This window comes from Plectrocnemia conspersa, unplaced genomic scaffold (genome assembly GCF_051122295.1).
Source record: "Plectrocnemia conspersa isolate PC_06_02 unplaced genomic scaffold, ASM5112229v1 ptg000012l, whole genome shotgun sequence".
Taxonomy (NCBI): Eukaryota; Metazoa; Arthropoda; class Insecta; order Trichoptera; family Polycentropodidae; genus Plectrocnemia; species Plectrocnemia conspersa.
Window position 1 is genome coordinate 16,028,115 of NW_028277176.1, and position 23,776 is coordinate 16,051,890.

General features: G+C 30.5%; 2 protein-coding genes across 6 annotated transcripts in view; one reads left to right on the forward strand and one right to left on the reverse strand.

Moving 5' to 3' along the window:
• Positions 1-19,040, forward strand: part of LOC148228391 (uncharacterized) — a 41,634-nt gene extending 22,594 nt beyond the window's left edge. For 3 of the 4 annotated variants that reach the window (XM_088200477.1, XM_088200478.1, XM_088200481.1), the window contains exons 2-4: positions 8,773-8,934; positions 17,848-17,990; positions 18,395-19,040. In XM_088200477.1, coding sequence (XP_088056603.1) covers positions 8,773-8,934; positions 17,848-17,990; positions 18,395-18,671 — 582 coding nt within the window. In that variant the 3' untranslated portion in view covers positions 18,672-19,040. Of the gene's footprint in view, positions 1-3,538; positions 3,708-8,772; positions 8,935-17,847; positions 17,991-18,394 lie in introns of those variants that run through there. The other variant, XM_088200480.1, reaches the window with a different exon arrangement.
• A 2,266-nt stretch (positions 19,041-21,306) lies between these two features.
• LOC148228394 (apoptosis-resistant E3 ubiquitin protein ligase 1) overlaps positions 21,307-23,776 on the reverse strand; it is a 45,942-nt gene continuing 43,472 nt past the window's right edge. Inside the window, exons 14-17 of one of the 2 annotated variants that reach the window (XM_088200467.1) lie at positions 22,372-22,545; positions 22,153-22,305; positions 21,886-22,080; positions 21,307-21,821 (exon numbers count right to left, since the gene is read on the reverse strand). In XM_088200467.1, the coding sequence (XP_088056593.1) occupies positions 21,651-21,821; positions 21,886-22,080; positions 22,153-22,305; positions 22,372-22,545 (693 nt within the window). In that variant the 3' untranslated portion in view covers positions 21,307-21,650. The remainder of the gene's footprint in view (positions 21,822-21,885; positions 22,081-22,152; positions 22,306-22,371; positions 22,546-23,776) is intronic. The other variant, XM_088200468.1, reaches the window with a different exon arrangement.

The window sequence follows — 23,776 nt, forward strand, 5'->3', positions numbered from 1 at the left end:
TTACGTTTTTTTCATAATTTTTCAGTAAGACATTTGGTTAGGCAACTTTCTAGGCTAAATATCGTTTACGTCGACACTGAATATTTTTTCATATATGTACTTATGGTTAGTTGATATTTTAGCTTCTTAAAAGGTAGCAAAAAATGGTCATAATGCGTCTCGCTCACATGAGAGAGAAAGAAAGAAAAAGAGCTACAAATATATGAATATATTAATGAATTATTGTTTGCAATTAATTTAATTTTTTTTTTAATTTTTGAGAAGCCAAAACGTTAACTAACGAACGAGTATGTGAAAAATCCAATGCCGGCACTCGTGAAATAAAACATGAATTGTAAAACGATATTTAACCATTTAACGAAACTATCTTATAGTGGGCTAGTATAAAGCCACTCTAATTGATTATTGAACACGAAAGATAAAAAAGAAAGACTTTTTTCAAATATATAATATTAATTCAAAATCAAATTACGCCTTCGATTAGACCAGCCGAGAGGGGAGGGGAGACGTGATAAATTCCCAGGGCCCTTTCTCCTTGAGGGGCCTGACTCTGGGGAAAAATCATAGCAAGAATATATTAAAAAAAAATTGAGATGTATGTACTGACGTATTTCAGGTATACGTTCCTTTAGATTATTTTTATACATACTAAAAATAAAAGGAGTGGAACATTGCCTTCAAAAGCACCCACTTTCTAGGAAGTACTTCGACGATAAACATTATTATTCAAAGCCACAGATTGCATTTTTTGACGCGGCTCTGTTTGTGTTCAAAATTATTTGCAAATTATTATTGACTTCATTGCTTTTTGAACCTTTAAAAAATATTAAGCATGGAGGAAATATTCAACGAATGTTAATCAGTAGTAGTAAATATAGGCATTCGATCTGAATTTTGAGATCGACGAAGAAGGAAGAAGCAGAGAAATAATGAAGAATCAACAACAGCGCTAGTTTAATTATATAAATTTAATGTATTTATAAATTTTATTGTGGGTAATTTGACAACTGGATTTATTGCAGCAAAATAAATAAATAATGCATTCAGTTTCATGTGGTTAAAGGTAAAAAACTAACAAACAAATATAACAATGATTTTGGTGAGCTGTTATCCGAAGAAATATTACATTTAAAATCAATATACAAAGCAAAAATTGTAATCACAAATATTTTACCTACATAGTTGCTAAATAAAATAAAACAATTTAATCTTGAACCAATATTTCCCAATATTCTTTAAATTAAGATTATTTTTTAGAATGCCAGTAGGGACGTCATTTGAGGGGTAGGTGAGGGCATTTGCTTCCCCCTTTGAATTTGGCCGAAAAATGCATTTCATTTAATTAAATACTATGTATCTTATTAAAATAAAAATATTTAAAAAAGTATATAAAATTATAATAACTTATACTCACTAAACATAAAAAAATCATCTCATCTTTCGTAATTTTTTTAAACAAAATACGGGGACAGCAATTGTTTATTAATAAGAAAAACTACAGGATTCAAGTTGTTATCAATTTTTTAAGTATTTGGAATTCCACTCTCATTTGACATACGTTACGTCAGCGAACTTGCAAATGAAATGTATAGAATTGAAATCGAATATGCCACTTAAATGATTATTTGTTTAAGTATTATAAATCTTCTAGTTATACCTGAATAGTGAAAAATATTCTGCATTTGATGAACTTGCTTTGTTCATCTTTTTTAGGAAGTACGTATATATTTTCGAGTATTTGTTCCCTTATAAAGCATAAAAATAAAACATAATGTTAAAAATACTTTTCCCATTTCTTCTACATCTAAATATGAAAAAACGTTATGTTCACATTTTTTCTGATAAGCTGATAATTTCAATCATTAAAATGTCGCGTGTAATTTGACCTTGTAGTAAGAAATTCTGGGGTTTTATTCATATCAAAAATAAATTTTAAATGATTTTTTTAACAAGAAGACCTTTAATACTCCTGAGATGATTAATATCTCATTTTATGAAAATCCACATATTGAGTCAGAGTCTGAGTCGAATATGCAAAAAGCAGATTTTTTAAGAAGGACGATAATAACAGTACGATAGACGAGTGGTTACTTGCTATTTACCTGATAGATCTGGGTTCGAATCCCATATGGACCTTTATGATGTTCGATTTTTATCGTGTTTGGGAGATTGATATTACTGATTATTATATAATTATAATTATTATCGATCATTACAGATTAGGTTTACGTAGATTTTTCTAATGACACGGATGAATATCATGATGATTCATTAAAATCGAGCTAGTTCATTCATATTAGGTATCGAAAATAATGGGCTACTTCTGCTCATAGAGGAATCGTATATGTATTAAAAAATATATATTATAAACGCGGTTATCAAATTTTCTAAATCTGCATCGATCTCGATCGATCAGTTGCCCGCGGAGAGTAAAAGTCTGGCGACCCCTGTTCTAAATAATAGTAAGATATATTTTTATGGATGGCACAAAGCTAATGCGAGTATAGTTCATGTTTGATCGATTACCTGAAGAGTATAGTAAATACTTTTAGAATTTGCAAAATGCATTAATGCAACTATCAAAATATATATTAAACTCTTGTCAACATAGTAGCTTTGAAAAATAAAATTATGCAAGCATCTACAATACAACCATTTCTATAAAAAGTATTCAAATCTGGTTCATTCATCTACTGATTAACTCCTTCGTATTATATTGCACGAATACCAACGGTATATCAACAGAATCTTTATTGTATGAGCAAATTGTATTTTACTTTCATTAAAAATGATTATGTTTTTCTTCAATTATAGAGATTTTCCCATCAGTGAAAACATCATTTTAAGAGTTATATGAAATTGCATCTTAAGCTCGATTATCAATTGTGTAAATTTATTGTAAGGCTGATTTCTCTAGCATAATTTTAATTAAAAATAATAAAAAAGTTGTACCACATTAGTCAAGTTATTTTTACTCCAACATAAATTAACCGGGGGATGTTAATACCCCATTTAGATGTTTTTGTCATGTAGATTTAATTATCGTTAAGACTATATTATTTTCATTTATTAAATCAAATATTATTTTAAATTAAATATTCAAAAACATTGCGATTTTTTGGGAAAATTAAAAAAAAAATATCACTGCACAGCCAAACGTATACTTATATTTCAATGAAATTGTTTATTTTTTTCTAAGACTTAAAAATACCGGTTCATCACAACGATGATTTAAGACCAAATTGTTTATTAAAAAACGTGTATTCCAAAATGGCCGACTTGTGTCCTAAATTAAATTTATATCGTTACCTTTCTTAATATACGCCATTCGAATCAATTGCCAATCGTCCATTATGTTGTAACAAAATTAAAATTATTTATTCCATTCTTCACTGGAGCGTGACGTCATCGCCGCCATATTAGAATTTTATGAGCAACTGTCAACTGCGCTGTTACGAGTAAAAAGAGCGCCGTTTTTCCTCCAGTTCCGTTCAGTAGAAAAATGCTTTTTCGTCGCGACGCCCCGTCGCGCGCGTTGCACAACGCTCGTCGTAACGAGAGCGAGAAAAAAAGGAGTTTATTCCGAAAATACAGCGGCGCCCGTTTCGTCTGTTCCGCGTCTCGGAGGACTCTCTGGTTCACTCTCGTCGGCGATGGCCGACACGGCGGCGGAAAAGCGGCGAAACGACAACGGCGTCGAGGAAATAGTAAGCGAAAACTTTATGTGCGCGCGAAACTTTCGAGCGGCGCGCTGTATATAAAATCGAAGAGTCGCGGCATTGTCTATGACTCGCATCGGAGCGTCCATAGACAAGCATTTTTTTATTTAAATTATTTAATCGGGCGCTAAATTTAGCTCTCTTGTCTTAAGAAACAGCTATCGTTGTAATGTTAGCTCTTAGCAGATATTTTCAAGCGTTTATTTTTGTAATACAATATTCGGCTATAATAATGGTTCAAGTCATGCTTATTATTTTTATTTATTTGAAAAGTTAATTGCATTGGTCGGTTGTTTTTAATAATAATCCCAATTTGGACCAAACAATTGTAATTATGTAGTCGTATTTTTAATTCAAAAGTCATTTCTAACGATATTTATAAACCTGTGGTTTGCAATGAAAGTGTTGTAACAATTCCCCCTCCTTCACACTTTTTACTAACATTAATGTGACTATAAATTTATTTGTAAACAATATTCAATACACTAAGATTACCTTACAAATCAGTCTATAGATAATAAATTATTATTTTTGTTGTCATTTAATCCCGCAAAATTGATTTTTTCACACTTTTTGTGTTATGTTTATGATATAGTTGCTAATATAAATCACTATAATTTACTATTATTTGCAAGTAATAACTTATTAAATTGTCAATATAAATAAAATACTATTAATATCCAACCTTCATTAAACACATACATTATTCACATTTTTATAATATATGAATACTATATTGTACAAAAATATTTAAAATAATTATGAAACTACATTTGAAAGAAAGACAATATCTAATTTTTATTAATGAAACAATGCAATTATTAACTGAAACATTGAATTTTTGCATCGGTAAGTTTATATCGGATTTTGCGTTATCTGTGTTACAAAATACATATTTTAATTATAAAAAAAACAAATATACATAATTCTGACAAAAATGATATTCAGAAATTACACCGAAGTACTGAATAAAGCAGTACAAGCAATTAGAAATAAAATAATTTAAAGGCGTTGTTTACGGCCTTGCATAAACCCTACAAAACGCGTGCACTTCGTTATTATGGACGTCAATGCGCATGCGTTGCATAACTGCGTTAATAGGCGACAATGCGCATGCGCGAAGTCATGCGGTAAACAAATGTAATTTAGCTCACGCATACTATCCTTTTAGGTATATCGAGGTGCTATTCCTTTCGAGAAATAATAACTTTAATATATTTGTGTTTTTTTTTATTTTCTTAATTGTTTATTTCTACTAAAATACGGCATGCGGCGCATCAATCGCATGTAAGAAGTTTATTACAATGTCGCAATCCGCCTTTACTCACCTTTATATTGTGTAGATTTCGATAGATATATATTTATGTGCTGCCGTATTATTATTTTATAAATGTAAACTATCAAGCGTAATAAGCGTTGAAATTATATTTATATAATGTAAATGTGATTATATTTATTAATATTAATATATTTCCAACGCCTATTACGCTCGACAGTGTACATTTATAAAATATTAATACGGGGTCATCCCCAACTATTTAACCACAAGTCGCAACTGATACTACATATTTCCGAAAGTCTTCCATGTTAAAATTTATTAAAAGTTTAAATGATGTTGAAACATTACTTTGTATATTCTACTCTTTATAATTATTTTTAAAGATTTATAAATTAAAATATTTTATTAATTTACAGATTGAGCAATTCTTGCACGAACAGAATGTCAAATCAACTTATAAGCGAGTAAATTTCAAAGGTTGTTTTTTAGCGTTCATGGTCAACGTTCGTCAGGTTTACGGCCGTCGGTGGCGTCTCTTAATTGTTTTTGTTTTTAAACAATCTTTAACAACGCGCAATATATAGATTGAGAATAAATACACTTCCAGCGCGCGCAGCGATCGAAGGTTATCCGGTTCAGATGCATACTCTCAAAAGTGTATACTTACACATATTACATATACCTACATATAAATAAACAAATGGTATTTGTGCTAATGTTATTTGTTATGTTAGATCGACGGTAACTAATTAACATATTTTTTCCACAATACGATTACCAATCTGAACGAAAGTAGTGCGGAAGCTCGACGCGCGACAAAAGTTAACGCGGCGACGATCGGTTTATTTTTGTAACTTTATTTTAGTCAGAGTTCGTCAGCCGAGCTAGATCATGTTTGAGCGTTTTGATTCTTGTTATGCTATGTAATGTAGTTAAATTTCGCTTGCAGCTTGGTTAATGCTCGATTGTTTCGACGCAAGATGGCAGCTACTCTTCATCTTCATTTTCTTGCTTAATATAAAAAAACATTTTTTCACCCAACGTCATTCATGACTCGTCACGAGTTTTGTCCTCCACGAGTGAAGATATTCAGTTTACTCGGTCTAGTTGACTATGCCTATCCGCCCACCTGTTATTTTCTTCCCAACTGGCTTGACTTCAACATAACTTGTTTTATTGTATCTTAAATATTAATTTATTGCCATTATTATTAAAAACATATTCAGAATATATATTATACAATTCGAACACTTTATATTTCATATTATATTATAAAATTTCAATTTACAATTTCTCTTTATATCATAAAGTTTTGAGATTTTACAGATTTTGTTTCCAGGATAAAAAAATCGTCATGTATATGCTACGAAAAATCGTGTAAATAATAATTTTTCAAAGCGTTTTGACTCAATGCCCCTTTATCAAAGATATTTTTTTTTTAAGAAAAACTTTTTTGAATTATGTTGATTTAGGTAATAAAAAAATTCAAGGGGGGGGGACAAATATCCTCACCTGGCCCTCATAAATGACGTTCCTCGAAGCAACTTTATGAAAACATCTCAAAACACTTGATGAAAAAGTGGCAGCTGAAATTAAACATAGGAGGGGAAATATCTAATATGATCATTGTGGTGAAAAGCCTATTTTCAATTTTTGATACTATATTTTAAAATTGGAGACCCGCGATATAGATATATGGCGTGTAGAAAGTTTCATGGACTGTTTAAGGTAGTCTGAATAAGACCCTCGTTAACTATTCTCAGCTTCTAGGTTTATTATAAAACTTGGGTGACACGGCATGACATAATTATTTTTAGGATATATGTATGTGCGATGTGTTTTTTTTATGAAAATTTTGACTAGACTCAAATCAGAATATTTTAATACTGAATATATTTGTGACAATTTGTACAGTATTCGTTCATATTTGTATTATAATTACTAAAAACACGTCGTTTCCCTCCCGATGTACCGCTGCATTATCTACAGTCCATTTTCAAAATTTATTTTCTTATCTTTGTAATTTTAAAACACCCATGTACATTACAATTAATAGCCGATATACATATTAATGATAAAAAAATACTTTAAAATTTCCGAAATTCCAGAAATTACTCATATTTTTAAGTAATGTTTTGCATCTGTGGACTTTCTCAATCGCTGGTATTGAATTTTTTAATCTCTTTTAAATCAATACGAATATTTTTTTTGGACATACCTTCGAGTCTTTTCGGCAACAGGAATGATAAAAATGAAACTTCGTACTGCTTTAGAGTTTGAAACACCTAATGTTCTATTATTTTTAAATTAAAAATAAATGGTCTTGATACTTTCTATTGTTTTTTTAGTTTGTAATTATGTGTGTATGAGCATTTTATACAATTTTCTTTTATTACTTATATATTACAATTATTTTATTTATTATTTGAATATCTCGCGAAGGTATACCTGAAATATCAACATATTTATAGAGATATTCACATCATAAAATTACATGTACACTCAGTGTACATCACAGTAAAATAAATATTGAAATGACACATCTAATGTTCTTTATATATTAAATCATTTTATAAAGAATCATTTCTAATAAAATAAAATTTAAGCTATTATCAGAAACAAAATATTGTCTATCAACTTCTTAAAACTTAAATCGTAATAATGCTTTTAAGCGTAAATTGAGCAACATTTCGGCAAATAAAAAGCATCTCAAGAAAATTAAACAATTTTACAACTTCAAAGACCTCAGAATAAAAAGTGTATATAAATGGGCTGTTGACAGATTTTAAGTAAAAAAATTTGTTAAATTTAAAAGTATGTGAAACTTTTTTGGTATCTCATATAAATATGATTATAACGAAATTTACAGACTCTGAGATAGTCATAAATATACAAAAACGTTTTTTTATGTTTTGAAGTTTCTTCACTGTATTCAAAACTTTTTAGATTAATACTCTTATTTTATAATTAATATGTATATAATGTATAAATTATGTGTTACATAAATAATAATACATAGGTACAACTAAAAATGCTAATATATATATCTATAAATAATAAAAAGTGTCACCATTCGTATAAATAATACCTTGGAACATATTAAATTTTTTTCTGAGGAAAAGTTGGAAATTTTTACATTAAAATAAATAAACTTCATTGAAAATAGATTTGTTATCAAAGTGTATATTTTTTCATTAAATACTTCATTGATTTATTTCAATATATTATTTTTAATATTCTCAAATACGTTTATTCTCTTCTAATTAATTATTAAAATTTGTTCATTATTAAAAAAAATGCAATTATTTAGAAAATATTATCTTTAATCAAGAAACGGATAGTTTACTTATATGATGTATCTGCATGTTTATTGGTGTGCGAATCTTTATAATTAAGGATCAAATTCGTTGCTTAAACATTTATAATAAGCGCATGTTTACACTTCTCTTTTCTTAAAGAAAAGCGTATAAAACATGCACACGATTGATTTATGTGTCTACTTAACGCTCGAGTGCTTCTATTGGTTTAAAAAATAAAATATCTGTCTTTCAGTATATTTTTTGACCAGACAGACGGTAATGCGTCACGACACGCGATTAGCGCCAGACGCATCGGTGTTAAAATAGAGCTAAGTTTTATCTAAGACGGCTCTTCATAAGGATGATGTTACTGTTTATTTTAGCGACTTAACATCATCTTCAATGTTTTAGATTTGCGATGCGCGAACATCAGATTTCACCACATTTAATGATACATTTCTGTTGTTGTTTATAGGACGCACACGACAGAGGAAAGGGGATCCAGGTGCTATGGCAAAACTGCAAAAACGATTTGGTGGCTGCTCGGTTGGACGCAATTGCAGCCAAAAAGCAATTGACCGCCGAGAGGAACAAGACGAGACAGATGAAAGATCAAGTTACTGATCTTTTGGCAAAGGTGACACACTATTACTAAACAATCAAATTAAGCGATTATTACGTAAGTAATAAAACGCTATGCTCTTATTGAGCATTTCTAATTTGAAACACATTAATATTGTTATTCCAACAATGCTTTGGGGTAGAATCTAAAAGATAATGTAAATAATTTTAATTTTTTCTGAAATACTTATTTTTTAATGTTTGGGTTATATAAGTGTAAAATAGGTAATGTATATAAATAGTTTCGAAGGTGAATGAATACAATTTTCCCGCCTGATGTTTTCCACTAATCGTTATCATTGTTTCGCATTAAGTGTAACATGCTACCGGAAAACCGCGTACCAAAATTTAAACGCTTCCGAAAAATTACAATAATTCATATAAACATATTTTTTAGAGATTTAATAAATAAGAATTCTAAGAAAAATAGCATTTTTTCAATTGAAAATTTCAAAGGAAAAGTGCGATTGAGTTTTTTAATTCCAACGTCATAGAAAACTCGTGTTTGTTCTTTATCGCCACTCATTGCGCATCTCTCGGTAACTTTTTTTTATAAAGAGCAGTTCTGAGCACATCGATCGTTAAATGTTTATTATAATAACCAAGGTTATCAGTGACAAAGGATGGCTTACCACTATTTCCTTCATTATAGCTACTGTCTCCGGATGCTATTTTTAATGGCATTGCAATAAATATAAACAAGTAAGCGAATAATTTCCTCTTTTCACACAGAAGAAACGGATCACTGAATGAACCTCGCACTATTATGGATGTTCTACGTAAAAATATAAGAGAAGAAGCAATACAACTCTTTGCGTTACTATACTGGTTTTTATAATGTTATAGAGAAAAGGAAATTTTAAGGAAATCCAAAATAAAAAATCTAGCTACATGGCTTGAAGTATGTGTTCTTAGAATAAAATCCATAAGGTCAAATCAATCATTTCTCGCTAGTCTCATAAATACGGAAGATGTACTTAGCAGATATAACACTCTTAAAAGAATTACCAAAAATAAGCTTTCAAATATCCATAAGATTAGTTTTAGCCGTTTCCTATGTGCTCATATTATTTGTAAACACTTAAGTACGGAAGCCTCTTTTCGCATTTGAAAGTTTTCGTAGTCGGGAAAATTCTCCGATCGGGAAATGTTGGTGAATGAGTCACCCTCCCCAGAGGAGAGGGAAGGTAGCCTTTTTCCTGGAACTGGAATGAATCAGAAGCTACTAGTCACACAGCGGTGGGGTGGGGACTGCCGAATATCGTAAGGGACGCCCACGGCCTACTAACTTCCCTCTCCTCCGACGGGTGTTCCGAATGTCGATGACTAAGCTTTTGGCAGCTTTTGGGTTGTGTTATGAATTTTGGAACGGTTGTTCGTGCGTACATTCACTAATGTGAATGTTTGTGTACGTTTTTTCAAGTTCATTCATACGGAATTAGAGTATGCGTGTTAGGATACCCAAATTATTAGGTCAATGTATAATAGATCATGTACCTAGTAAATTGCTCGATAAGCATCTAAATATATTGTGCATATAAATATAGACAGTTTTCATAAGCATCCACTCGCACATTACTACTAACTAATCAGAATCAATAGAGGAAATAATAATCCTTTTCCTCGTGTGCTGAGAGTAATGACACAAATACCTATGCATATTAGTTTTATTGGGAAACAATTTGTTGAAGTGTTGCTTTAAATTTGATTTGTTCATAATATGTGATATGAATTTATGAAGGAATTTTGATAAATGTTAAATAATATTATTATCTCATTTTGATCTTGTATAATATTGATATAAACTACCAGTCTCTATGTTGTAATTTTGTAGCTCCAGCTTTATTAACGAATTTTATAATAAGAGGTAGCTCGATATTAGTAGTGTCCTGACTGACCGTTTGGTACTAAAAATATATGGTAATGCTCTCAGAACAAGGAAGATAATGTGTAAACAAAGACACGCAATTTCATTTTAAAATAACCATGCGGCAGTTTTGACTTTTTTGTTTTTTTTTTAAATGTCCCAAGATTGAACCTGCCAGAACAAGGTCTAGAAATAGATGTTTTTTTAATTCGCCTGTTTTATTTTCGAAAAACGATTGTATAATTGGTGTCGTTAATGAATAATGTGGTTGTAAAAGTATAGAGGAGGGTCTTAAGAAGATAAAACTTGGTGGCTCTTTTTAGTTGATCGTGGAAGGTTTCTAGGAGAGTTTTTATGTCTTCTAATGAAATTCTTGGCAACTCCACCTTCTATGTTTATTAATGAACTTTATATAGAGACACCATAAAATAATTTATTATCTATACGAGTGACTAGGATGGAGATAGAATTAGGAAAGCAGTGCTTCAACAGCTTATATTTATGAACAATCAGTAATAATATATTATATATAGAATTTTTATATACTTCCTTTCTATTTAAGCTACTTTTTTTAGTACTGCTTAAAACACAGGTTCTCTCACAATTGCATTTAGTCACCCAACCTCCCTCCATTATTAAAGTTACCCCTGATTATGATCAACACTATATTTTATAAAAATCAATATAATTTGAATTTAAAATAACATAGATTTAACCTATATGGAATAAAATCGTGTTCATGTTAGGTAATTTCAGCAATATCGCCAAAACAAATCTGTTTGCTATTACATATTAAGCACCCCTCAATATGCTAAATAAATATGCACTTTTCTTACCCTATTTCGAATAGAAAAAACGCAGAAGTATTTAATTTTATTATTACGCGGTAGAAACGCACACAAACGCGTCATCCTACGAATAGCTGTAGTTATAATTAATTATTTCAAGACATATAATTTATTTAGTTCTTATTGATATTTTTAAATAATGATTACAATAATATATATAAATATAATCAATTATAAGTACTCGTAGCTATTTTACGTATTTAATGAGATGATTATTGGCAAAGATGTTTGTTTTACCGTTATTTTATCTCAGTTATATGAATTTAGCAATTGTAAGATCGAACAAGATTCTCCCGGAATAGAGTCTATGTCTTGGGGATCCGGGATCAATAGAAAAAAGTACTTATTTAAATGTAAATGAAAATGTTTAATTGTTTTATCTCTTTTATATTATTGTAGTATATCATGGTTATAAAAATAAATATATGTATAAATAGTATATATTCAAAGAAACACGTTTATATAAAACACACTAATGTGTTTCGATAATATAATGGCAGTTTTCACCCTAACTTAGTTTTCACCCTTGCAATATTTTAACCCGTTATTCTATTTTTGGACACAGCGAACGTAAACACGGATTATTTGGGGAAAACTATTAAAAGTATGTCGAATTGCGTGCCGACATATCGATTTCTCATTCTTGAAAAGTGCTTTTGCTTAACTTTTTTTAATGCCATAGTATCTTATGATTTTTTTGACTATCGTATAGTATTGGCAGCTAAGACTTCGACTGTGCATGTATGTAAAAAGCCAGAAATATAAATAATGCTATAAAATATAAAAATTCAGTAAGTGAAATTGCATTTTACCGAGTTACCGAGCGTTCCCACTACGACAGCACCGATACGATTTTATTGCTTTTGACGTGAATTTTTGAAGGAATACTTGTTTTTTGCGTTCTTCTATTAATCAAAATTTGGTTTAGATATGTTTCTTTAAATTTACTTATTGTAAGTTGATATAAAAACTTACTACATATTTTCATATGGAACGCCAACGGTCTGTCGCAATACACACAAGAAATAAAAAAAATATTCTCGAACAACACAAAATGGTCCCCGAAAGTCACTTTACAGAAAAAAATTATCTGGATACTGCGTTTATTCCACGAGACACCCGGACGGAACTGCACACGGATAATAATTAAAAACAATAAGAAAAATTTCAAGAAGAATACCTTCAAGTGACTAACGCTAAAATGCAAGATCGTTACTCATCATTAATGCATTCCGCCGTGTATTGTATCCCGAAGATTTTAATCCTAATAGAAATATCAATTTCTAGCAATAGTTTCTAGAGATAACGCTTTAAAGCTCGAAAGTGACGGCTAGGTTGACCAAAATCAAACGATTGAAATGGAAAGAGTGGCTCGGCTGCCAAAGTCTTCAATCGGTTTAAAGGTGTGGATTTGTAATGTCTGGAAATGCGAACGGCAGTGTCTACACTGAGGCGGAATTATATTGTGTTCGCAGGGGTGGGGGATGAGTAGGAGTTCAAACACATTCCGTCCGTCATGTTCCTCATTTCAAATGATGAATTGCGAATAACTAAAAACAATAACATGCTTTGCGTAACCAATGTAACTAATACCGGATTTGTGAGAAATGTCCTCAATCTTGGACCGAATTATTTTGCGGATGCCAGACGATGATATTATGTCGAATGCATTATTCAAATATTCAAACATTAAAACAAGTTTAATAAAACACTCGACACAAATCATCGTCTGTCAACAGCAAAGGAATTCGGCCCGAAACTAAGGACATTTTCACATTAACATAAATTCATTGTGAACATATGCAATATTCCAACTAAAATAAGCAACAAAAATAGTACATTTAATAGCATATTTTGCACATACATATTATTTTCTATTGCATATGCTAGCAAAAAACACTAATAACTTTAAACTTAATAACTAAATCATGTATTGAACCATTTTCATTATTTATGTGATTTTATATACAAGAGAGTTCATGTTTAAAAAGCCACTAGTACGATTTTGTATCCGCGATAATAAAATACAATATTCGACCTATTTATTTTTAAATTGTCATTTTGTAGGTTATCCTGTTGTTTGCACCCTAATGGCTATTGGGGCAGTTTTAGATTAGATCAAAGGAAAAAAGGAAAATAAAATAGAAACGCGATATTAGCGAATAATCAGCAGCGATTATTTTTGTGCGTGTACGTGGAGCACTTTGGAACTAAACGAATGCAGGTACACATAATAGGAAGCCTAGGGAGGAAAAGGGCCGACACACAGGTGAGCCGACGCCATTCGGCTTGGCGCCATGGCCGACTCACCCGGCCTTGGCGCCTAACAATAATAAAGCTTGCGTGTCCTGTCTGTGGAAGGAAAGGGGAAACTCAGGCACCGGCCGGCTCTCCTGATCCATATTTATCATTTATGTCGGCTGGGGCAGTTGATTGCGTGCCGAAGAGGGTTAGATTGACGGTGGCGCCGCGCTGGGTGTACGCCGAAAGTACACCCTGAAAATTTATGAATTTTAAAACACTTTTCTCGGTGTACGTGATGATTTACTATTTAAAAAAGGGAGGGCTATTGATTTATAAGATACTACGAAATTGAAAGTGTCCTGTTATTCGCGGTTCAATACAACTTCACTAAAGAATGTTACCGCTTATGTTTTCATACTCCAGTTGAATAGAAATCATCCAGTATCTCTTCAGGATTTGTATGTTTGATAAAAATTTGATAAAAAGCTACTTACATATGTATGTAGATTGAAAGCTTCGCTGATTTTTTCAACACTAATTTACATTGGCTCAATTGATGCAGTTATGCCATGCAGGGACGACATTTGGGAGGGGCGGGTGAAGAAATTTGCCTCCCTAGAATTTGGACAAAAGTGCATGAAATACATCATTTAATGAAATAGTATGAATTTGAATAAAAGAAAAATATTAAAAAGCTTTGCCCCCCCCCCCCTGAAAAAATCTGAAATGACGACCCTGATTCTAAATCAGAAATTTTTGGGTTATCCTTTAAAATAAGTCTCTAATCTATCCCGAAAATATTTTTTTTAAATATGTCATTTCAGTGAAATTATATCGGAATACATTTTCACCGGTTGATATATATTTATACTAATGAAAATATAATTTATGTGGCATGTACTAGTAAAATTATATGATTTCAACTTTGCCATATGTAGTAATATATACGTTTTAATACTTATCATTATTTATTTACATGTGATAAATGACACGTGAATGTGTATTTTTGGTTCGGTGATCATTGTTCACAGGATTGCTCTACCGGATTATTGCTTACACGAAAATTGCTCACATATCGATGGCTTAACAGGCGATTGCTTATATAAATATAGCTCACACGAAACATCACTCACACGGTTTAGGGAAAGGTAACTTTTTTAAGGAAAATTATTTAATTCATTTATTCATCAATTATTCGAAATAAGTTATTAATAAATTTTCTGACACTATTTTTTAAATATTTTTATCCGGTTTTATCCAGTTAAATATTAATTAATTTTTGATAAAATTATCCAAATGAACTTCCGTAATAATTAATAACTCATAACTACTCTGAAAAGTGTTATTGCGTTATCCTTATATTTCTTACGCGAATATTGTTCTATTTACAATGTTTAATATGTAAATAAATAAATAATTTTCCCAAATTTATAAATAAATGAATAAACAACAGAGTAAATATTTTAAAATATCGTAAAGAAAAAAAATGTAAAGAATTCAAATTCAATTAATTTAAAATAAAATACATATTAAAAACATATCTATAGACATAAAATCCAAAATATCTCAAATATATATTAAAATAATACTATATAACCTACCTATTCATCGTTATTATAATTATTAATTAAAATAATCACATATATTGCGATTTAAGAAGATATTCAATATTAATAACTATTTTTTTATTAATAAAGTAAAAATCATGTTTTCTAAGTAATTATTTTTAAAATTAGATATGAGAGTATTGGTCAAAATGTATTCAAACCAAATTTTAACCAATAGAAGAGCCCAAAAACAATTATCCCTTTTCAGAAGTCAAAAATTCACATCAAAAGCAGTAGAATCGCGACGGCGACGGCACGATTTTATTGCTTTTGACGTGGATTTTTGCCTTCTGAGAAGGGATAATTGTTTTTTGGCCTCTCCTATTGGTCAAAACTCGGTATAGATACGCTTCATTCGATTTTCACTTATTGTAAGACGTTATAAAAAACTTATTACATATTGCTATATGGAACGCCAACGGGTTATCGCAACACACACAAGAAATAAAAAAATAAGCGTTTTGCTGGTTTCCGAAACTCATTTTACAGAAAAAACTTACTTCAAAATACCTGGATACTGCGTTTATTCCATGAGACACCGAGACCGAATTATTAGTAGTAATAAAAAACAATATTCAATATAACGAAGAAGATGAATTTCAAGAAAAATACCTTTAAGCGACTAACATTAAAATATAGATCGTTACTCATCAGCTTACTGCCGTATATTGTCCCCCAAAGTACAATTTTAAAATTCGTTACCGAGCGTTCCCACTGCAACGGCGACGGCATGATTATATTGCCTTTGACGTGAATTTTTGACTTTTGAGAAAGGATAATTGTTTTTTGGCTCTACTTTTGGTTCAAATTCGGGTTAGATAGGCTAAATTTGATTCTCACTTATTGTAAATCGTAATATTGCTATAAACAGTCAATCTTATTATGAACGCTAAATAACCCAGCGTTTCCACTGCAACGGCGAAGGCACGATTTTATTACTTATGACGTGGATTCTAAACAAGGACGCCATTTTTGGGGGGTAGGTAGAGGCATTTGCCTTTACCCCTGAATTTGGCAAGAAAATGCATGTCATTAACCCTTACACCGCCGACCGATAAATTCTTAATTATTCGCTGTACGCCATGTGTTTTTAGCGATATAATTTTTTGGCTACTTACTCTGTTTAAAACACTCTTGACCTTATACTATATATTATTATTAAATGTGCCATAATTTTTGAATCACGTATAATTAGTGTTATTACTTATATACATGTAATGCGCTCTTAGTCTTATTTGTGTCTCATAGAATCCATTCGTCCCCGAAAATCTGGATTTCAGACTTCGTAGCTGAACCATGTTGGACGTGAATTGGGAAGCGGCTGCTATCTCGGTCAATGCTTGGAATAGCTCCACTTTGTGCGAGTTCGGGTGAACTTGCGTTTGTTCCAAATCGGAAGTTTCTGATAAAGTTCTTGATGAAAGTTTCTAACGGATGTGTATTCCGAACAGAAGTGCGTTATGTATGCGCGAATATACACAGGTTCAGATGAAGAGCGTAATTTTCCCTACCAATTGCAAAATTGGGTGAAATTAGATTTGTTGTTCTACCTTATTTCTTATAAAAAGATTATTTTTGTATAGCCGTTGCTTTTGAACGGGTGGAGATATGGCAACACTGAATTGTAATATTTATAATACCTGTCATATCATGTCAATAATTATTAATTTATGTTTATAAGGCACGGAGCGTTTGTTATTGATAGTCCATTTGAGAATACTAATCTCCTATTAATCCGTACGTTAGCACAACAATCGCACTTGTGTTCATTACGCTTTTAACACGTATTTGCGGAATTTTTTTTCTCATATTTTGAGTTTTTATATCTGGTGCGGTGGTCTCCACACAAACATAACTTTATCCACACATATTCGTCACTATCCTTTCGAGTTACAATAAATACCTCACAATACTTGGATAAGCTAAACAGTATATATAATTAATAATTTATTTTTATTTTTATCTGATAATAAGAAATCACTATCATTATACAATCGACATGATTTTTTGAAATGTATTAATAAACATAATCTAAGATATATATAATATACATATATCTATCAAATCCTACGCATGTCAGACATCGACGAATGTTAATACGATAAAAAGCACTGATTGGCAGCACGTTGCATTGATAGAGAATATTTACAACATTCATATAACTTAATAATGACGCATCAGATATTGATATGGTGGAGTTTGTCTATAACTAGGTGTAGTGTATAGTTAATAGTGTGTCACGATTCATAATGTCACTAATTACTTGCACACAATAATTTTGTGCAATATTGCGAAGCGTGTTTTATAGGCAATAAGAATATTGTTGTTTTTTCCTATTATTAATATATTGTACCGATTTCTAGATATCATCAGACGAAGACATCATTGAAAATTTGGAGCAGAATCTAAAAGCGGTGAACTCTAAAACAGAAGAGTTTAAGAATGTCGTTATATCTAAAGATGTTCAGATAGCAGTGTTCAATAAAGAGCTAGCATCTATAAAGCTGTAAGTTTTTATGAATATATTTATTTATTGTCAAACCGTTGTAACATGACATGCGTTAGTTCAATGCGTATCAACGGGGTAAACACAATCAAAACTACTGATGAGACAGCCTGTAAATCAGTGACATCTATTTTACTGATTAAAAACTATTATTACAGCTTAAAAATGACCTAGCACTATTATATTTTAATTATTCATCAGATATTCATTCGTAAGACTAGAAAAATAAAAAATAAAAAAAATAAAAAAGTCACTAATTTTGATCTCCCATGTATTTTTGACCAATCGTGCTCGTTATGTATTTAATATATTTAAATGTTTTAATAATAACATTTTTTCCAACAATTTGTGTTTTTAGTTAAATGTTAAAACGACTTATTATATATATTTTTTTATTATTATAGGCATGTATCTCAGCAGAGGAGGGAAATAGATAGATTGAAGAAGAACAATGCAGAAAAATCCTCCGATATTCTATACTTGAACGCTGAATTGAAATCTGCTAAAGAACAATTGCTTAAAATCGACGAGGAAATTAAGGGATGGCCATATTATTTACTATCGCGTTTAAGCGTTATTGGAAGTAAATTTTCCATTTTTGATTCAATCTTAAACGTCACAGGTAAGCTTTCTTTTTATTCAATGTCTGTGTTGAAGAAGTTTACTCAATTGTTTTTTTAATGTATACAAAGAATGGTATACAAAGTTGCATTTATTCATCTTTTATTACGAATTGTTGTTAATTTATATATTCTATTACATTTAATACAAAATATGACTGATTAATGGTTTAGACTTGTTTTCTGATGTTGTATTTGTTATATTTTTGTCAAAGTGTTTATCCAAATATTGCTATAGCCTATTTTTAAAATATTATGCTTACATCCATTAACATTTATATACGTTTTCATTTGTATTAGTTAAATTTTAGTTCCTTAGTACATAAATATATAAACGTATTAACATGGCATTTATAAATCAGCATATGATATATAATAATGATTTTTGTAAGATTTTATATTTATATATAATAAAATAACACCAGATTATTAACTATTGTTTTATTTATTTTTGATCTAGGAATGATCGTCTAAAATTTACATATAATTTTATTTACATTCATATCACTAAATGATCTAAAATTGAAAGTTGTGAATATAAAGAAATTGCTAATGAAAACCTAAGATGAATAAATATTAAGTACATTATTGCTTCCGTTGTACATGGACAAGATAAATTTATAAATAATTAAGATTATATAACTTTGGTGTTAGTAATTATTTCGTGCTATGAATACAAAAAATATGCAACATAACTTAACACGCACATCTTCAAAGTTTTTTTAGTCAAATTATCACATACACACATTTAAACGGCAACAAAAATAAAATATAATATTAATTTCTATTTTTCTATATTAAAACAAATTTTTGTACTTTATTAGATATTTGTACACTATATTATTTGATAAATGGCTATATTTTATATATAATATATATATTAACACAGTTAATAATCAACCAAACGTAGAGAATGTACGGAGAATAATAATATATACGATACGTATTTATATTATAATTTAAACTACGGTTTCTTTGCGATGGTCACTTATTTTTGACAGGTATGCTCTCGCCGTGAGCAGCATAGTGACCATGGCGAAAGTATACCTGTCGAAACGTCGGTTAAAAATAAATGACCATCATACGTTTATTATTAATTTTTGCAATAGAATGCTTTACGGTACTTTGTGTAATGAAATGTTTTGTTTATTATACGATATCTCAAAATATCTCTCTGTTGCTGTGGTCATCAGAGGCGAAGTCTCCATTTTATTTTCTCCGGTGCAATTTTTCTAACTGCATCGTTTTCGATACGATCCAAATATTGCCTCAAATGATGACCTCAACATCAGTTGCCGAAACGTCGGGATGAGAGATGCAAACTCTCATTTCACAAAATACTGTGATGTATTTCATTACAGATACAAATAATAATATAATATATTTTATTACTACATATAATATTTAACAATAACAAAATTATATCACAACCTGAACAACAATCAATTATAACTTTGAAGACACACAACTGCAGTTAAAATTAACATGTATCACTTTTTAACAATGTTTATATGTATATATAATATTATTCCCTACTCAAATATTTATAATATTTATTATGATTTATGACTATATAAATGAACTGCATATTATAAAGTATTAAATTTTGATCACAGAATATTATAAAGGCCCATGGTAGAACTTCTTACATACAGGCCTTATTTAATAATAAATAAACATTTAAAAGATTAACTGTTTTATATGTACATACATATATACATAACTTCATTACATTCAATTGTCAAAACATTCAGAGTAATTAAACTTCACTCAACGAAAAAAAGTTAAACAAATAATTGTATTTCATATATTAAAAAAATCTAAAAAAATAAAAATTCAATACTGCGAACTTTTTAATTATTTAGTTTGTTGGACCTCTGACCTGCATCACTATTTAATTATTAAATATAATAATCAAAATAATTATCTTTCATATAATCTACAATGTTTTGACAATCTAATGTTTTCTTTTTATTATTTAGCCAGAGACCTAATCTCCATGGACTCGGTCTTAAAAATGGACCCTATTAATATAATATAAATAAATATTGTTATTGTATATATACATTATTGTATGAATTCAGCATAATAATAGTAAGCCACAGACTCGACCCATTTTATGAAAAAATATTTGTGTTAAATTTGCGCATAAATAAATAGTTAAAAAAAATATCGTTCTGAAATAATACGTAAAATTATTTAATTCTAAATTATTTATTTTAAAATAAAAGCTGCCTCTTTCATTGCTATGTAGCTGGGCGATGTACTTTAAAAGCTTAAGAATCATTAAAAATTATCTCAGATCATTATTGCTAAAAACAATATTATTTGATACTGAAAGTTTTAAAGCAGTTAACATTTTGATAGATACACAAGAATATAGCAAAAAGTAAGAATCGGTATTCTTGGTCGTTTATAGAACACCATCGTTTTCTTGAATTAGAATATTAAGATAAACTCGACGTGCAAAACTTTTCAAAATGTATTTCTTCAAGTCTTGTGTGTGGAGCTATCTGCTTCAGAATGTTCCTCTGAACATCTCATAGTTTCACACGTCGAACTTTCTCGAATATTTTGGTTCGAGTAAACTGATCGCCATTCTATTGATGCATAGCAGGGTTTATTATAATATTTGGGCTGCACCAAACAATGATTGTTATAAAAACGTGCAATGCTACAATTTATTAAACTATAACTATCGTAATCAACATTTTTTATTGATATGTTCAATAAAAAAAACAAATTTAACAATATTAATTTCAGAGCATTTCGACAGATAAAAAAATCTGTGTATAAATTGTTTCATCTATTTACATGCGGAATTTCACCCTGTACTAACTATATACAGTATAATTATAAATTTAGATACATTTCGTTTAAATATAAATATTTTCAAGTATTAAGATTAGCTTGTATCAGTCAATCATTAATTTTAGTGCAGCTTTTACGAGAAGTATTTGACATGGACTAGATATATATATTTCCTTTGAGGAGAAATTCTAAAAATCTATAAAAAAATCTACCAAAACTTAGACATGTTTTATATCATGCCGAACCCTTCACTACCCTCATTTATGGCCCACAATAAAGCGTTGACAAACTGCTCATAGCAATCGTAATCAGGTAAGCAGAGCTGATTGAAGCAAGTGTGTGCAGTTGGTAAGGCACCAAACGTAGGAGCGGCAGTGAGTTGAAAACGGGGAGTCAATTCCTAAATAAAGTATGATATGTATTATAACACATTAATAAATAATAATAATAATATTAAATAATACCTGAAAACCGCCTGGCGGTAATTGAGAACAACCAGTAGTGAACTGAAGCAGTCTGGCTCTCTCTTCTGTCGAGAAATTTGTAACAGCAGCCCAAAACCATCCCAAGACACGATCGAATTCTCTACCGCTTCCGTTGATCAAAGCATGAGTGCGCCAATCGTTTACCGACACTTCACCAGTTCCGCAAACCAATAACTTGAATGCCATAAAAATATATAACATTACAAAAATCATTAATAACGTATTATTCAATAGAATTAATCAAACCTCTAGTTCATTTTCGTCGAATATGCTCAACAAGTTATCCGGTATAAGTTGGTTCAATCCTCGCAAAAAAGAATCTACTTCGTCTTTACATCTGGTGGCTAATTTGTACTGAGCTAAGGCATCCAAATATCTATGTTTTGTGCTGTTACAAACCTGTAAAAAATATTAATTTATTGTAGTGTATCCCTATTTATATATATAATAAAAATAAATATTAACCTTTATATGACTTCCATTTGGTATTAAATCTATACTAGAAGCTAACCGTCCGACTTTATCGTATTCATCTTCAACGAAAAAAAGTTCAGCTGCACATGGTTGTTGGTCTAAATCATTTTCTAATATGTATTTTACTTTTGATAAATATAGTTCTGGATCGTCTTGTTCGAAATACTGAAATTATCAACAAATTATCATTATCATTATATTCAGTGTATACATTCTTACATACAAGATGGGGCATCAAGGTGCGGTACCCATCATAATAGGTGCTTTGTTGGTCATGTGTATTATGAGAACAACTGTTCTGTGACAACGATGTATAGAACGTAACGTACACACTCTACGCTGTCTCATATCGGAAAACGATTTTGCTATGGATTTTTAATCTTCGGGCAGCTGGATCCATATTTAAAGGAAAACATATCCTTAAAACACCAGAAAGGAGTATGACTAGTAAGAGCATTCATTCAACAATAGCCAAGGCGTTCCGTTCATAAGCATACCGTGGGACTGTGGATATCAAGTCAGATTTTGAAGAGGATTCTGCATATTAATTAAAGCTGCATCCTTACAAAATGATGTTGGCTCAAGAATTATGTGTGGAGCCCATGTGACTTTTTCCTTTGGGGATATTTAAAGAAAAAGATTTTCAAACTTAGTTCTTGATTTCATCTTCAGAAAATCAACGCCATTTCGCCAGAGATGACACGGAGAGTGATGGAACATCTTCAGGTATGTATTGCTTGATATGTTTTTCAAAATGTTTTAGCGATAATTTACGGCAAGAACTGACTATTTGTTACTGTCTAATAAATATCTAATTATGCCATCTGCGTACAATGATTAAAAAATAGATAGGATTCTTTTGAATTTGGCATCGACTAGTGTTGCAGGTAATCTCAGTCTTTTTTGCGAGTGCTTTAATGGATGTTTGATCAGCACGCAATTGTTTGTATAACGCTGATAATACCCATAATCGTTGGGACAAATTTCGACGCAACGGTCATTGGTGGTCCCAGTAAATAGAAAAAAAATAGTTTTTGGGCAATAGTGTTCATCGCTTACTCTCGCACGTTGACCCATCTGCACGTTTTCCTGTTTGTGTGTTAAAACGAGATAGCATTTTCGTCCAATGAACTCTCGTATTAAAAACAATAATTACCAGAAACGATATATTATATGTATGTTCGTGTCTACTGTTCTTGCCTGTGAAGTCTAGGACTGGAGCACTTTCCAAATCTTCACTGGAAAAGACTGTCCGACTGCTCAATACTGTGTATCGAGATATTGACATTTTCTCGTGCATATATGGGAATTTGGTTCAGTTTGTATGAGACCAATGCACATTGAGGTGATTTGTGTCTGTCTTTTTATCATGTTTTTAGTTATATCTGTATATGTA